General features: G+C 50.4%; 1 protein-coding gene across 2 annotated transcripts in view; it reads right to left on the reverse strand.

Annotated features, from left to right (window-relative positions):
- NHSL3 (NHS like 3) overlaps positions 1 to 15,824 on the reverse strand; it is a 53,959-nt gene that overhangs the window by 37,177 nt on the left and 958 nt on the right. Inside the window, exon 1 of one of the 2 annotated variants that reach the window (XM_065577120.1) lies at positions 6,016 to 6,332. The exons of the other annotated variant lie outside the window; for it this stretch is intronic. Within the exon in view, the coding sequence (XP_065433192.1) occupies positions 6,016 to 6,103 (88 nt within the window). The 5' untranslated portion in view covers positions 6,104 to 6,332. Of the gene's footprint in view, positions 1 to 6,015; positions 6,333 to 15,824 lie in introns of those variants that run through there. 2 annotated transcript variants of the gene reach the window in all.

Below are 15,824 nucleotides of genomic sequence, written 5' to 3' on the forward strand. Positions count from 1 at the left end.
CTTCGTGGCCTCTGTTCCGTTCCCATGGAGCCGGGGCAGAGAACAAACAGAACTCATTCTATGTTTTCTCAGCACCTTCTGCCCAATGCCCTTCCCCCTCTTCTTCCTCTCTCCCTCCCTACCCCTGTTCACTCTCCTTCTCCTCTCATCCCTGCATTTGTAATGTCCCCATCACTGTAACAGCGAGCGCCTCCTTTATGGTGACCCAAAGGGATGCCAGCAGAAAAGCTCGTGTTCGCGGTCCTGCTGCACCAGCTAAGTGAAAGCCTGTTCGTGCACACTTTCCCCCATGCCCAGCAGGATCTCAGCCAGACATTCATGGAGTGCCCATCACCCTAGCACCTAGGCAACAGCAGAGGAGCTGGCTCCCCTAGACGCATCGCACAGAGCCCCCCCGGGGGAGCATGTCTGATATTCTCAGCGAGGAAGGTAGCAAGGTGACATCGCCCACCAGACTCATGTTCCAGGCCCAGGGATCCAGCTAGGAAGAACTTGAATCCAATGAGGGAAGGGCTCTGCCTGGAAATTGGTCAGCCTTCATATCCTAGGGGAGTGAGGGGGCCAAGGTTGGTGGTGGACGTTCCCATGTGAGTTGGTCTCTCCCCTCACGACTCCCCCAAGACTATTCCGGTACAGTGCCCCTCCAACAACTGCTGCTCACTTGGAGAGGGGTTGGGTGCACATCACAGCCCTCTGCCCCACACCGTCACCAAGAAATAATGAAGGTCCCAAGCCAGGCAAGAGAGATCCAAGAGGGGCAGAAAGTTTTCTCCCAGGAAGGCCTGACGACCCACCCCATACAGCCAGGTCCAACCACCCTCCCCATACCCACCCCCAGGCCCCAGACTGCAAGGCCCAGACACTCCTCTCCCTGCCTTCCCCAAGTCTCACACCAGCTGGCCAAGTTCTTGCCTCCACTCCCCTAGACCTGTTTTATGCCTCGCAACTCTGATTTCCAGATCCTCCCATACTAATGGGAAAACTGGAACCCACTCCCGGTACCCATAAACCTGTCCGCACCACTTGACCAGTCCAGTACCACTCAACTTCACTCTGCATTCACTATTCTGGATGATCCCAGCCAACAGCCCCGGGCAACTCCGCACTGCTGTCTGCACCAGGCACTCCCCCAAGTCAGTTACCTACAAAGACCTAATCATGGGCTAACCCTCACCTCCAACACTGGACGAGGAGGGCAGCCCTGGCACAGAAAGAGTTTGCCACAATCCTTCCTCATTGCAAAGCTTTGTGGGATCATCCCACAGCCAGTCCCAGCCTCGCAAAATTCCCCCTGCAGCCTGCACTGAGGAGTTACAATGGCAAGTGGAAACTGAGATGTGGCAGATCCAGGCAAATTCAGATGGTGTGAGTGACCGATTGGTGAATGGGTCTTAGAGTCAGTGCTGGGGATGTGTTAGTTTGATCCCCAAGTCCCAGAATGCCAATGGATTCTGGTAGTATCCCACAGTGCACTGCGAGGAAAAAAACCCAGAATGCACAGAGCGTAGGGGAGGAACATTGCACCATAGGCTCTGTGCAGAATGTTGTGCCGTTATTTCGAAAAATAATCAGGGCTGTGTGGATGCAACGATTCACAGGGGAAATGGCTTAAACCAGCATAAACAAAGTGGCATGGGTGCCCCCTCTTTTGGGAGAGTTACATCTATAAAGTTACAGCAGAAAAGCACATACTGAAAAAACCTTCTCAGGTAAACAAGCTCTTCCACCTTGCGGGGCCAGATGAGAGGGGTAAAGCAGAGAAAGCAGCTCACAGGAGGGACGAAGCTAAAGCACATGAGAGGGGCTGCACTTCAATTGTTAAAAATTTTAATTGATCAGCGAGGGTCATTGAACAACTTCCCAGGGGTCGTGGTGGATTCTCCATCACTGGGAATTTTTAAATCAAGATGGGATGCTCTATTTCAACTGAAATTAGTTCAGGGAAGTCATATGGCCCTTCTGGCTTTACAATCTATGACTTTACACCTACTTCTAGCCACTCAGAATAGAAATCACCCCACAAGATATGTCCCCTTACCAACGGGTAACCCTCCACTTTTGCATGTTACTGCGAGATCTGGCTTGCAGCCTCTCAGAAGAGAAATACAGGACAATGGAAATACAGCCCAGCTAGGCTGAAAACAGACTGACGCAGAAGAGTATCCATACTGTTAGTCAGTGTAGTTTAGAGTGGTGCTTCTCAACCTCTTCCATGGTGTAACCCTGTCTTATAACAGAAGATAGTTTTGGGGGTCCCCAAGCAGCCATAAAGAAGGGAAGCTATTTGAGAACTCACAATCTAGAGGCCAATGCACAACACCAGCAATTCCTGGAGTCCAATCCTGGCTCTGCCACTGACTCCCTGTATGACCTTGGGCCACTCACTTGATCTCTCTGTCAGTTTCCCCATCTGCAAGACACCAACTTGTCTCCCCTGTGAGTTTGAGGGTTACTGAGTCACTGCTCTATGATGTGAGCAAGTGCTAAGAACTGTTATTCCTCCGGCCTGCCTTTGCTCCCCCAGGTGGCTCCTGGCCCCTCTCTGCTCTCCTTCAAGGTGAGCTCCAAAGAGAAACAACGCTGGGGCTTCTGCTCTTTTTTTGCTTCTTTATGAATGACAGTCGAGGGCGAAGGCATTCCCAAACAGACTCTTTGGGGGTTGTTTGCTTTGGTTAATACCCATTTAACTTCAACAAATAATTAATGGTTTGGATAAAGGCAGCCTTTGTTACAGATTCAACAACCCTCCCCCTTCAATTAAGGAGTTAAGGCTCCAGATTAACATCCCTGAGGCCGCCCAGAGGTGCCCCTGCTAAACCTGACTTGACCTTCCTGATATTTCTAAGGTACAAGCCAAAAACCTCACAAGTCTTCGTTCTCCCCCACAAAGCAGCAGGGAAGGGCACTGCCCCATTCTTTCTGAGCCCTTTGCAGGTCACCTTTAAGCCATGCCCAGTGAGTAGTTTTGCTTTGTTTGGTCACTCCCTAAGCCTACGCTGAAGATTTTGAATCCGGGCCCAGTGCATGTTTACCTTGCGGACAGTCTAGTTAGCCCATTCCAGCCACACCTGTGCAACATGCTGACAGTAAAGAAAGAACGAAGCAGGGGGATCAAGTGTTGTCAGACAGTGTGTGATTCCAGCAGGGCCTATCAGCAGGAGCCCCCTTATCATCCGTGTCTCCCCCCAAAACACACTGTCTGAACCAGCAAAGCATTCAGGTGTGAGCAGGGCAGGGTAACACACCCAGGCACTGGCTAGAAAATTCACCCACATGGCCAATAGGAGACACACTCCCCTTCTGGATACATCTTGGGGAGTGTTTATGTGCATGGGAGAATCCAAACTCTCTCCCTACAAAGACTTTGTAGGGTACAACTGGTGCTCTCTGAGCAACCAGAGCTGTGCATGGGAGAACCTGATCCTCTGAGAGAAGCAGAGAAATGACAGATGGAAAAGACATATTAGATCCCATCTATGCCCTCTTCCCTCTCCTCAGCCAATACAGGACTGGTCCCAAGAATCACTGCTCTGATGTTTGAACGAATCTAATTTTAAAATGCCCCAAGCAGAAGGTTTCTAACCATCAGAAAAGGGAGGTTCTGGAACAACCTCCCAATGGGAGTCGTGGGGGGCAAACAACCTGACTAGTTTTAAGGAGGAGCATAATAAGGTTATGAACAGGATGACATGATGGAGTTGCTTGAGGTGGCAGGGGACTGGGCTTGAAGGCGTGGGAGGTCCCTCCCAGTCCTATGTTCCTGGGTTTGGCAAAAGCCCCCAGAAGTGGGGCGCTCTTGTCTAATGGATCAGAGTGTGCAGAGAAGTGCACACGCTGAAAGGGGGGACCGCTTTGCTCTCACAAAGCACACAATTTGGGATTCAGGGCAGCTCCCAGAGGGTCCTTCCAAGCCAGGTCTCACTCACTGGCCTCCAGGAGGCTGGGGCTGCACTGGTATATTGCAGGCATTGGATATTATTGCTCATTTGCTTGGATCGTACTTGGGTATGAAATGTAAAAAGCAGCAAGTAGGAGAGGAGCTCAGTTTGTCAGTCCCCACACACAGGTCTGTTCGGGCCAGATGGTCTTTCCCAGTGGGGAGTCTCCCTGTTTCGGTGATCATTAGAAGGGGGATAAAGCCCAACTCTCAGACTCTGCATGTGCATGGCACTTCTCTATGCAGAGCTCTCACAGCATTGTACCACAATGGGGAAACTCTGGGGCAAAGAGGAGGAGTGAGGTCTCTCACAGCGAGGCAGCGTCAGAAGCAGCACAAGAAGCCAGGTTTCCTGGCTAAACCCACCCTGATCCGTTAGACAAGAGGGCCCCACTTCTGGGGGCTTTTGCCAAACCCAGGAACATAGGACTGGGAGGGACCTCCCACGCCTTCAAGCCCAGTCCCCTGCCACCTCAAGCAACTCCATCATGTCATCCTGTTCATAACCTTATCATGCTCCTCCTTAAAACTAGTCAGGTTGTTTGCCCCCCACGACTCCCATTGGTTTACCCCCCATGATTCCCTTTTCTGATGGTTAGAAATCATCTTCTGATTTCCAGCCTAGATTCCTACTCAAGCACAGACTGACCCCCACCCCATTCCCCTGTTACTTACACACATACACACACACACACACACACAGGGCTGAGGGAACAATTGCAAATGTAGCAACATCTAAAAGGATGGGCCAGTTTCAGTGGCTGAACCAGGACAAAACTATCACAAGAACTTTAATTTCATAGATTTCCAGCTTGCTCCAGTTCAGCTACTGAACTGATGGGGGAATCTTCGTGGGGGAGGGGGTACCCTAGGAGGTCTGGTACCTCTGAAACACATGTTCAACTGGCAAGGAATCAAGCCCCTGTCTCCCCTGATACCCAAATCCAGCAAGGAGGGAGATGGCCCATTCACCACCCCTGCCCTCACTTCTGGAGTTCTTAAACTTTTCACACTCTGAATCCACGGAACCAGAGCAGAGAAAGCAGTGGAATTTGTACCCCCCACAGCCAGCCAACAATAACGGGGTATTGTTCTGAGTTTTACTTTCTGCCTTTATATTGCAGCCTCCTGCAGTGGAGGTGTCTTCCCAGCATGGAACGAGGGGGAAAGCATAAATCAAAGGAAAATCCACTCCTTTCCCTCCCCACTTCTCATGGTGTGGGCTGGACAGAGACATTGGGAGAACAAAAATGGAAATCAATATTGTGCTTAACCAGGGAGAATGAAAAGTCCAGGTAAGAACATTGTGCCTGTAAACAGCCCATTCACAGCAAGTCACTTTCATACAAGGATCTCAAGACACTTTGCAGACAGTCATTAAACCCGGTGCAGTTTTACAAATAGGGAAACTGAGGCACAGAGAGAGGAAAGGAACTTGCTCAAGACCACATAGCAAGGTAATGGCAAAGGTGGGAATACAACCCAGGAGTTTTGGCTCCCTACCGCCGGCCCTAACCACTGGGGCCATCGACTAGCTGAGAAGAGAGAAAAACAAATCGGTAACTAACTCGGTGGATGTTAATTGCACTGACAATGCTGAAAAGCCCGGGTCTCTGGGAGAGAACACGGTGAGAATTTCACCAGTCCCAAAGCAGATTAGGATCTTTTCAGCTCCAGCGCTCCGAGACCCAGCCCCCAGTAACCGTGGCAGATTGCAGAGCTCCGGGAACCTCAGACCCACCCAGGCTCCTTCCAGCCTTGCTAAAAGAATCCTTGGGTACCTGCACGAAGCCCCCACATCGCACAGCAGCAATACAGACACCGCCGCCTACCCACAGCAGCCCAATCTTGGGTACAAGGGCATGGGCACAAACTTTCTGGGCACATAGGAGGGACTGTGCCCAAAGTGCCAGCCCCAGAGCCTGAGCGCCCATCCTGCCAGCAACAGGCTGTGGCTCGTGACTGCAGAATACTGTTGTACTGTGCGTGAGCCATACCAGCCCTGCTGGAGCTGCCATCGACAGAGTCCCGCCCTCTCCCACCCACACCCTGGCTGGGCCCCTGCTTCAGGCGCCTACCTGTCTTCAGCTTCCCTGTGCGGCCAAAATGCCAGAAGGACCTGACCTTGGCATGCGGGGGGTTCCTCTTGTGGTGCATGTTGCCCATGGTGCCAGAGTGTGCAAGCGGCACTTTCCCTCCCCCTCTCCTGGGTGGAGGAAGCACGGGGTGCTACATGACTGCACCAAACAGGCTTCACCTTGGCCTGCTTCCAGCTCCAGAGAGCCGGCGCTCAGCTCCGGTTCCCATCCCTCCAGCGACCGTCAAGCCCTCAGCTTTCCACAGGCTGTGCTCTCCCTCAGCCCCGGAGCCAATCACGGCTGACACAGAGGAGGGGCCTCCAGGAGAATAGCTGGGATGGGTTGTCCTCTCTCACCCTCCCTCTCTCTGCCCCTGCAGCTCTGCTGCCTTCTCTCTCTCTGCCCACACCCCGCCCCCTCCCCGTCAGGTTGGTTGTAGAATCCATGGCTCTGCCAGGGAGTGGGATACAAAGTGGGTGATGGGCAGGATTGGCTTTAGGATTCGGTGGGCCCGCAACGAGGTGGCTCCTGGGGATCCTGCCCCCACCGGTGTGCAGCACAGCCCCCAGGCTCACATTACAGCTGGGACCGTTCCCCATGAACGTCCCCTCACCCCCATCAGCCAGGGTGGGGTCACCGCTCCGGCAATCACACACCCATCCAGCCCACCCTCACCGCTCTAGCAGAAGCAGCAGCAGAGCCAGGTGAGGGCGATAGCGGAAGGGTCCTTGAAAGCAAGTCACTTAGTCTTTCTGTGCCTCAGTTCCCCATCTGTACAATGGGCACACAGGAGGGCTGAGATGATAAATACATTAAAGGCCGTGAGGCACTCAGATACTATGGAGATGGGGACCACATAAGTACCCAAGACAGGCAAACAGGTCTCAATACAGACTCCCATCTAGGAGAGCACACATACAGCCCACTTGCCCTCCACAGCCCGCTCTTCACATGAAGCTACAGCAATACAAATCGAGGGGGGATTTGAGACAGATTAAATGGATGTCACTTTGTGCACGGACACTTACATCGCCGCCTGCCTGGCTCGTGTCATCCAGTGGTGCAAATTAAAACAATGTGAACTAGGTTGACAGTGCAATAAGAGTGTCCACACACACAGCTGCACTGGTTTGAATGAACCGATTCAAGAGTTAACCCGGGGTAACCTCTCTGCAGAGAAGCCCTGAGACAGGAGATTGTGAAGGGTACTAATCCAGAAAAGCAGCATGTCAGATTCAAGGCCTGGCTGAAATGTAGCTTTCTCCTCTTCTTTGAATTTGAAAATGAGATGGTGTCAGGGCAGGGAGGGGTCAGCTGGTCAGAGTCATGGGCACACAAGATGCACTCCCTAAGGACAATGTTTATGTGATTAATCAAACATTCTGCTAAGGAGGAAGGGCGGCTTTGTGGCTAAGGCACAGGCCTGGGAATCAGGGGCTGTAGGTTAAATTCCCAAATCTGCCACAGACACACTGTGCGACCTTGGGAAAATCACCATCTCTGAGCCTTCAGCTCCCCACAGTTCAATGGAGAGGATTCCTCCTCCTTTCTTCCACACACAGCTTAGACTGAAAGTTCTATGGGGCAAGGACCTAGCACCATGGGGCCGGGACCTCTAGGTGTTGCTGCTGTAATACAAATAACTAACAGCAGCTGCACCCAAAATGTCAGTCTGTCTGGTGGCAGTTCTGCCTTGGAAGATGCTGGGGATGTGAGAGGATTGGTGGGCAACAGCTCAGCCTCTGTGATCCCTTTGCTCACTACACCCTAGTTTACAACACAGACTTCTCACCAGATTGCAAGGTCACACCAGCTGGGGAGGGGGCGCTCAGGCTAGAGTCACATGCTTGCACCGCATTCTTGAATCTCCACGACGAAAGGACGGAAAGGGCTGCCCTGGCCGCAGCCTCTCCCCTGCAGGTTCGCAGGATCTGACCCCAGTAAAGGAGGTGTCCTCACGCAGTGGCTTCACTGTGGCAAAAGAAAGGAACCTCTCCACTCCAGACTCCCCCCTCTCCTCCGCATGACAGAGTAGGGCACTCCATAGCAGAGTGCAAAAAGGACGTTGCATGCAACAGATTTTCCACATGACACATTTGCTCCTCTCTTGCCATGAAAAGGACCAGCTGGTCTGGATACAGCCTGAATCTTCCCTTCCTGCCCCCAAGACAGAAACCCGTCAGTGCCCAGACCAGGAACATGTGCTCCCCCAGGACCCCGAGCCCTTGGCTCCGACACTGCACAGCACCCAGACGTCACTGCCTCTGATCCCAGTGATCAGGGTATGGGCATGGGCATGTCCACGAGGCTCAGGACCTGCACATAAAGCTCTGAGGCACAGAAGGCCCCGCAGGGGTGCGGAAGCCTCGGCGCTGGACTGAGTCTGTGTTGGCTGGGATTAAGGACAGTGGGGCCCCTGGGTTGGCTTGGTTTAGATGCCACATACAGACAATCTGCTGAGCCCAGGGAGCTGCTGACCTCACTAGTTTCAGACCTTGCTGCCTCTATGGCCCCTTCTATTTAGTGTATGAGTGTCACTCTTCGTTATAATCCAGATCAGCCAGGAGCCCCACCACCTACCTACCCACTGAGAGCAGCTCATTACCCAACTGCTTACTGTTTGCACTGGAACAGACCCTGTCACAAGATCCACGGCAAAGCCCCCAGCACAGTCACGTCTGCACACTAGCTGCCGCTGGCCACGTCCATCTCTGCCTTCTGGACTCCGATTTGACCACATTGCACTCTAGAGTCCTCTCAGAACACACTCCGGCAGCCCGGAAGCATCACAGCCTCTCCCACCATGTCATTCACATCAAGGAAGCACACTCACATTGCTACAAAACCAGGTGACAGCAAGGATGGGGATGCAGCGCCCGGGGCCTTTCTGCCTCTAGCATGTGCTGTGGAAGAAACCCCCTAGTTATTCATCCAGGGAACCAAATGGTTCGGGGGTTGGTGGTGAGAGCCTTTCACCACTCGGTGACCAGTTCGAACACAGCTTGGGGCCCTAGCGGCCAGTAGTTCCCTGCTGATGGCAGTTTAGTGGCCTACGTGAGATGAGTTGATGGTCTCAGTCCAGTTCCTGTAAGCGTCCATATCACAGACCTGACACCAACTGGGCACCCTGGAGGATGGCCAAAGGCCTCACGGAGAATTGGAGATTGAGCTGCCCTCTTCACCCCCACAGCTGTTTCCTTCCAGTCAGAACTGAAGCCCACTGATTGGGCAACGAGCAGGAAAGCTCGCCCCACCAAGCCTAGGCCAGACCTGTTCTGTGGCTAAACAAACATCTTCAGTTCCCAGGGCTGCCAATCTGGCACCTTTCCAGTCCAAAACTCTGCATCAAAGTGCACAATTTGAGGTTTTAGTACTAGTCCCTCAACCTATAGGGCTCTCCTCCTTACTGTGCAGAGAAAGGTCACAATCTCCACAGTCATTGTAGCCTAGCTTTTGCCCCATTATACCAATGAGTCAAAGTCCTACAGTGATGGGACCCTTCTCTCTGGGCAGAAGGAGCAGAAAAGCCAGCCCTACAATTTTCTACCCTCGATATGCAAATGAACAGACACAGAGCATGATCTGGGCTACTAGGATGATCTCTTAAAGGGGAAATGGAACTCAGAAGGAAAAAAGGTAACACAAAAAATGTTTAAGATCCCAAACCTTTAACAGAAAAAAATAACCAGAAGGGTTTCCACTCATGTCCTGCAAAGCCCCAATCCAGGCCCCCAGGTTTATGTGTGTGTGTTGCTATGACTGATGGCAGAACTAGCACCCAAAGAGGTGGGTTCCCCCCTGCTCCAGCTGAGGTGTTCAGGTGCTCATCACCTGTAGCAGCAGACACACAAAACCCAACGGCATGAACTCCAGTTTGGCAGGTAGACAGTTTGCTCGGCTCTTCACCTTTCAGAGGTTTCTGTTTCTTTCGGTGCTGGAGTCATAGTCAATGATCATATTGTCTTATGAAATAAAACCGTCCTTATGAAGAGAAACCCGACTCCAGCAAAATAGTTTTATCGGATCTTATGGAACATTATTTGCAAGAGTAATTCTTCCAGTTGTCTCCAGGTGGAATGGCTGTGGCTGGCAGACACACCTCTCTTTGTTCAGCAGAGAAGCTTACAGTTTCCAGCTCAGACCAGCCAGTGGATTCCTGTTGTTCAGATTTTCTGAAATGTCACTCTTTGCTCTCTGCAGATTAACAAGTTCATTACCAAATACACCGAAACAATTCCCCTGAATGAGAGACTCCGAGGCAGCATGCAGGAATGTCCACATGGCTGCAGAACTCTGAACCCTTAGCACTAGGATACAACTGCTGCATCTACAGAGAACTAGAATGTCTCGATTATATTATAGCAACTCACAACTGCATCTTCACTGATATATGGTAGTCTAGCACCCAGGAATCTCCAGCACAGGGATAACAGCATCACTTCTGCTATATCACAACCCTGCACCAGGGATCCTCCAATATAATTAGGTTACATTGGCTCACCATGGCAAACAACAAACCAAATCATATGTAATTTCCAACAAGCTCTCTCTCATTGAGTGTATTTAGTATTTTATTTTTAACAACACAGTGAGGAGTCTATATGCTGTTGGGCCAAATTAATACAAAAAAATTAGTAACTGAAAATGTTTGGAACATCAACTCCTTCATTCTTAAAACCCTTCAGAAGTAATATTGTGAAACCTATATCAACCCCCCAAAAGATGGGGCAAAAGCACTAGGACATCATTCCTCAATGACGTTCTAGTCAAATGGTCCTCCTAAAATGTGGTGCTGGTGCACATGCACTTTCACAGCGGTACTAAAGTGTTAAAGGGACACCTTAACTATTGGGGTGGATTTGCAATCACAACTTTTTTTTTAAATGCTTTTCTTCTTTCTCGTCCCCAAGTGAAAACCCCCACACAACCCCTGGAGAAACTGACTACCCACAACCACCAGCAACACCATCACAGGACCTAACCAGATCAGCTACAACATCACCGGCTCATTCACCTGCACGTCCACCAATGTTATATATGCCATCATATGCCAGCAATGCCCCTCTGCTATGTACATTGGCCAAACTGGACAGTCACTACGCAAGAGGATAAATGGACACAATCCAGATATCAGGAATGGCAATATACAAAAACCTGTAGGAGAACACTTCAACCTCCCTGGCCACACAATAGCAGATGTAAAGGTAGCCATCTTACAGCAAAAAAACTTCAGGACCAGACTCCAAAGAGAAACTGCTGAGCTCCAGTTCATTTGCAAATTTGACACCATCAGATCAGGATTAAACAAAGACTGTGAATGGCTATCCAACTACAGAAGCAGTTTCTCCTCCCTTGGCGTTCACACCTCAACTGCTAGCAGAGCAACTCACCCTCCCTGATTGAGCTAACCTCGTTATCTCCATACTGATTTATACCTGCCTCTGGAAATTTCCATTACTTGCATCTGAAGAAGTGAGGTTCTTACCCACGAAAGCTTATGCTCCCTATACTTCTGTTAGTCTTAAAGGTGCCACAGGACCCTCTGTTACTGACTACCCACAGGAAACAGTGACTCTGACTACACCCAAAGTACAGTCAAATGCACAAGGGTTCAGTGGTTCGGACACTAGCGTGGCACTTGAGGGCAATTCCTTGCTTCATCATAGATATCTTGTCACTTCATTTCTCCATGCTTCAGCTCCCCAGCTCAAAACTGGGGATAACAACACTGTCCTACCACACAGCAGTGTTGTGCAGACGAACACATGAAAGACTGAAATGCTCAAACGCCACAGTAACGGAGGCCATATAAGTACCTAAGATAGATAGATTAGATGGGATCAACAAACTGAATAAAAAGAAATATGATTGGTTCGTCTCATTTCCCGTGATCTTAGTCGTTATTTGTAACAACAGTAGGTAAATTATTTTCAGACAGAAGCGTGGTGATGGAGTCCCCTTCACTAGATTGTATCCTTCTAATACTGTAGTAACCCTTACGGGTTAACTAGACTCACTGTACCCTTCCATTCTCCAGGTGCCAACAGAGATTTCAGTGATAAGATTTATTTCTTTGAATAAACAGGAGAGAGGAACTTGGCCAAGCAGCTGTATGGAAGATTTTGCTGTTTAAAAGTAACAGTAGGGGTAATAGTACTTTGTAGGGACAGGGAGGGGCTCCCATAGCACAAGGCCTGAGCTGGTAAAGCAATAAAACAGCAGCAGTCAGAGGAGAATAGGGGAAGAAGGTACCTCAAGCCAGGGAGTCAAACACACCAGGGTTGCAAGTTTCAAACCAGCAGAAGGAAATACCTTTCATGCAACACAGAGTTAGCTTGTGAGCTCCTTGCAACAAGGTATCATAGCAGCCAAGAGCTTAGCAGGATTCTTTCTTTTTTTGGTTAAAGTTTGGACGTTTTGATGGATAATTAGAACATCCAGGGATACAAAAGAGAGGATTTAAAAAAAAAACACCACTTTTGGAAGGGATCTAATACCCACCTACTTCAAGGCACAAGGCCACCTCTGACTCATGGGGGGGAAAGGAAGAAAGCTTCCCCATGGGTCGGTGATCCAAGAACTGCCTACTGCAGAATTAATTTCACCTTTCTCTGACGCAGCTCAGCTGGTACTGGCCAGTCAGAGTCAGAATATTTGACTAGACGGATCACTGAGTTCTCCATTATGGGACTTCCTCCATTTTTACATTCTGGTTATTTCAGTGCTCAGTCACCCAGCCCTAGTTTACACCCAAATCCTGAACAGAGACCAAAGCTCAGGGGAACTAGATCCTGACCCAGCCCTGACCCATGCCTCCCCTTGACTTCACTGGAATGATTTGTTCACTCTTCAGACCCTGTACACTCCTGCCATTTTCTAACCTATGTCTGCACCCCCTCCCCAGGGGAGAAGGGCTCTTACCCCAGCGTGGACACAGGAGGAAATGTTTCCACATGCATCCCAGCCACCCCTTCCATAACCAAATCTAAGTCTTCATAATGGGCAAGGGCATGCGAGGCAAAGATGAAGAGTCACAACCCTGGGTTGCATTTCTGCTGCAGGACATGGTACTTCCCAGGATTCCAGGCTGATCTTTGGAAGGGCCTGAAGTACCTCCCCAAACCAGAGAAATATAAAAAGATCAGCAGACACCACCAGCAACCTGTACAATCAGAACCCTAGAGGCCAACCCAGACCTGCCTAACTCCAGACTGTTCCTCCATCAGTCCTGGCCTGTCGCCTCCTGCTTGGTAACTGGAAAATTCACAGGCTCAGGCAAAACATATTACTGATAGGTCCACCCCTGTCATCAGCTAAAGGCAGACCTAGCCTCCATACCAGTCAGTATTTCAGGCAGTGGCAGCTGAGTGTTACCTGACTCCAGTGCACATAAGAAACTAATCAATAACTTAGCACTTTGATAGCTGTCACTCTTTCCATCTTCAAAGCGCTGCCCAAACATTATTGAAGAATCTGCACAGCAGCCCCTCAGTGACGTAGGGAAGTGTTTACTCCCCTCATTTTACAGAGGACTACGACATTGAAACACACACCGTGACATGCCCAAGGTCACATAAGAAGTCAGTAATGGACCGGGCTTCCTACCTTGCAGCCCAGTGCTTAGTCCCCTGGTCCATGCTGCCTTCATGGCCACATCATTAGAATGCAAATGGCAAAGCAGCTGGGATAGGAAGGGTTAAACAGGGTGTGGTCCCTTCATGTTTTGCATTTTGGAAGCGAGCATGTTATTAGAACAGACAAAGTGATTGAATCGGGCACGCAAACTGCAATCATTTCATATGCATGTTGTTTCTACCAATCCACACCTCTCTCCCCGTCACACCAAGAAATGGCTGCACTACGGAAACATGGCAAGGAACTCTAAGCCCGGTGTACATGCTCCATGGCACACACATACACGGCCTGCAGCCTCCCACGCAAAAGGGAGATGGTTTCATACTCATAGCAGAGCAGAGCAAGGCATGCAGCTAGTTTACAGGTCTCGGGAAGTGGGGCATTTAAAGCAGTTTGAGTGGGCACAGAGCAGATATCCAGTTTACACTTGTCAAAGAGCTGGCCAGTGATGTTGGAAGCATAATGCTGGACTCCTAGCTGGCATTAACAACACACGGCCAGTGTCCATAAGAAAGGTGCATGTCTAGTAAAATGAGAGCCAGGGTCTCTTATGTTCTGATCCCAACTCTGGCAATGACTGGTTGTATAGGCCCTGTTTTGAAAATTAGGAATGGAATTGATGCCAGTATTGGTGGGGCACCGCAGTGAGGAATATCACACTGGGTGGACTATTATATTCAGGTTCTTATGCTTTGCCCATCAGCCTGGAATCTGAGCACCTAGCATGAGGGGAAAGCTGCAGCCAGACATGTCTGACGGGACGTGCTGGTAGCATCTTATGAGACTAGGAATACTTGTGGCACCTTAGAGACTAACAAATTTATTAGAGCATAAGCTTTCGTGGACTACAGCCCACTTCTTCGGATGCATATAAGTACTCCTGTTCTTCTTTTTGCGGATACAGACTAACACAGCTGCTACTCTGAAACCTGTTCTTATGAGACTGTTAGGTGAAAACTCAGCCACCTTCCAAAGATCTCTTTGAAAGAGCAACTTGCATTTCCATGGCTGTCCCCTCTTAGCACAGCTCTCTGTGTGCTCTTGAAAGCAATAACTGACAGACCAGTAAAAGAGCAACTGAGTGTTGATAAAAACAGCAACTCCCCACATTATGGATACCTGCAAATTAAACTAATTAATGCCCAGCGAGGGAGCCAGGGCAGTAATACTGGACAATGAATCATGGTGTGAGGCACGCCTCTGGATGGATTACCACAGGAATCTAGATCCCCTTTTCCAAAACGCCAGGCAGAAGAGACTTCATTTTGATGTCCTAACAGGTGGGCGGAGACACTAGCATACATAGGGTCCCTAACACCACATCCCAGAACTGGCAGAATACCTCCAGATTAGAAGGGACAACACCTCGAGCAGTACTTCGCTCTTACTACATGTATACTGGGCCATATGCAAATGGAGAAAGGCCATGTTAAGAAGAACAGCACCTCCAGCAACACAGCATCACCTAGCAGTGAGGGCTGGAATCGGGTGTATAATCCTGGGATGAAGGGCTGAGCTCCTCGTAGCATGGCACCCCATAACATCACACACTGGAGCAGTGGAGGGTATGAGCATAGCATGGGTTTGATAGCTGTGCCCTCTCTGAGGGATCGTATCCTGCCCTGCAGAAGGGTGGAGTTGTTGATCTAACAGGCCTTTGCCATTTTCAGCTATGATCTTACATCCAGGCTTTGAAGGCCTGCCTCCAGCAGCAGAGCAGCCCCTACCGCCACCCTGAAGTAGTGGGGAGGAATTACATCCAGGTCACCAAGGCCAGCACCTCGGCCTGGCTGGGGATGTTGGCAGTAGGCCGCCAGCAAGAGGCCACACCTGGAGCAGCCCAACTCCCGCGAACACCATGCTGAGGAGGAGGAATCTGGATTTGCTCCAGGTTTCTTCCAGTCTATGTGACCTTCTGACTCAGCAGAGAGAGAACAGACCCAGTGAACCGGCAACATCCCTTAGGGGAGGAATGAGATTACACAGGGCGCCTGGCATTCCCGATTACAGGGAACCGGAACGGGCCTGCTGCAGTAGCCATAACACGAGCGAGGGCAACGAGCAGCTAGTCCCCTCGCAGGGCTCCTCAAGGCTGGCCACACACCAGCGCAGGGGGCAGAGGGGAAAGTCTCGGTGGCATGAAGGGGAGGGAGGAGAGACCCAGCCAGCAAACA

This window comes from Chrysemys picta, chromosome 23 (genome assembly GCF_011386835.1).
Source record: "Chrysemys picta bellii isolate R12L10 chromosome 23, ASM1138683v2, whole genome shotgun sequence".
NCBI lineage: Eukaryota > Metazoa > Chordata > Testudines > Emydidae > Chrysemys > Chrysemys picta.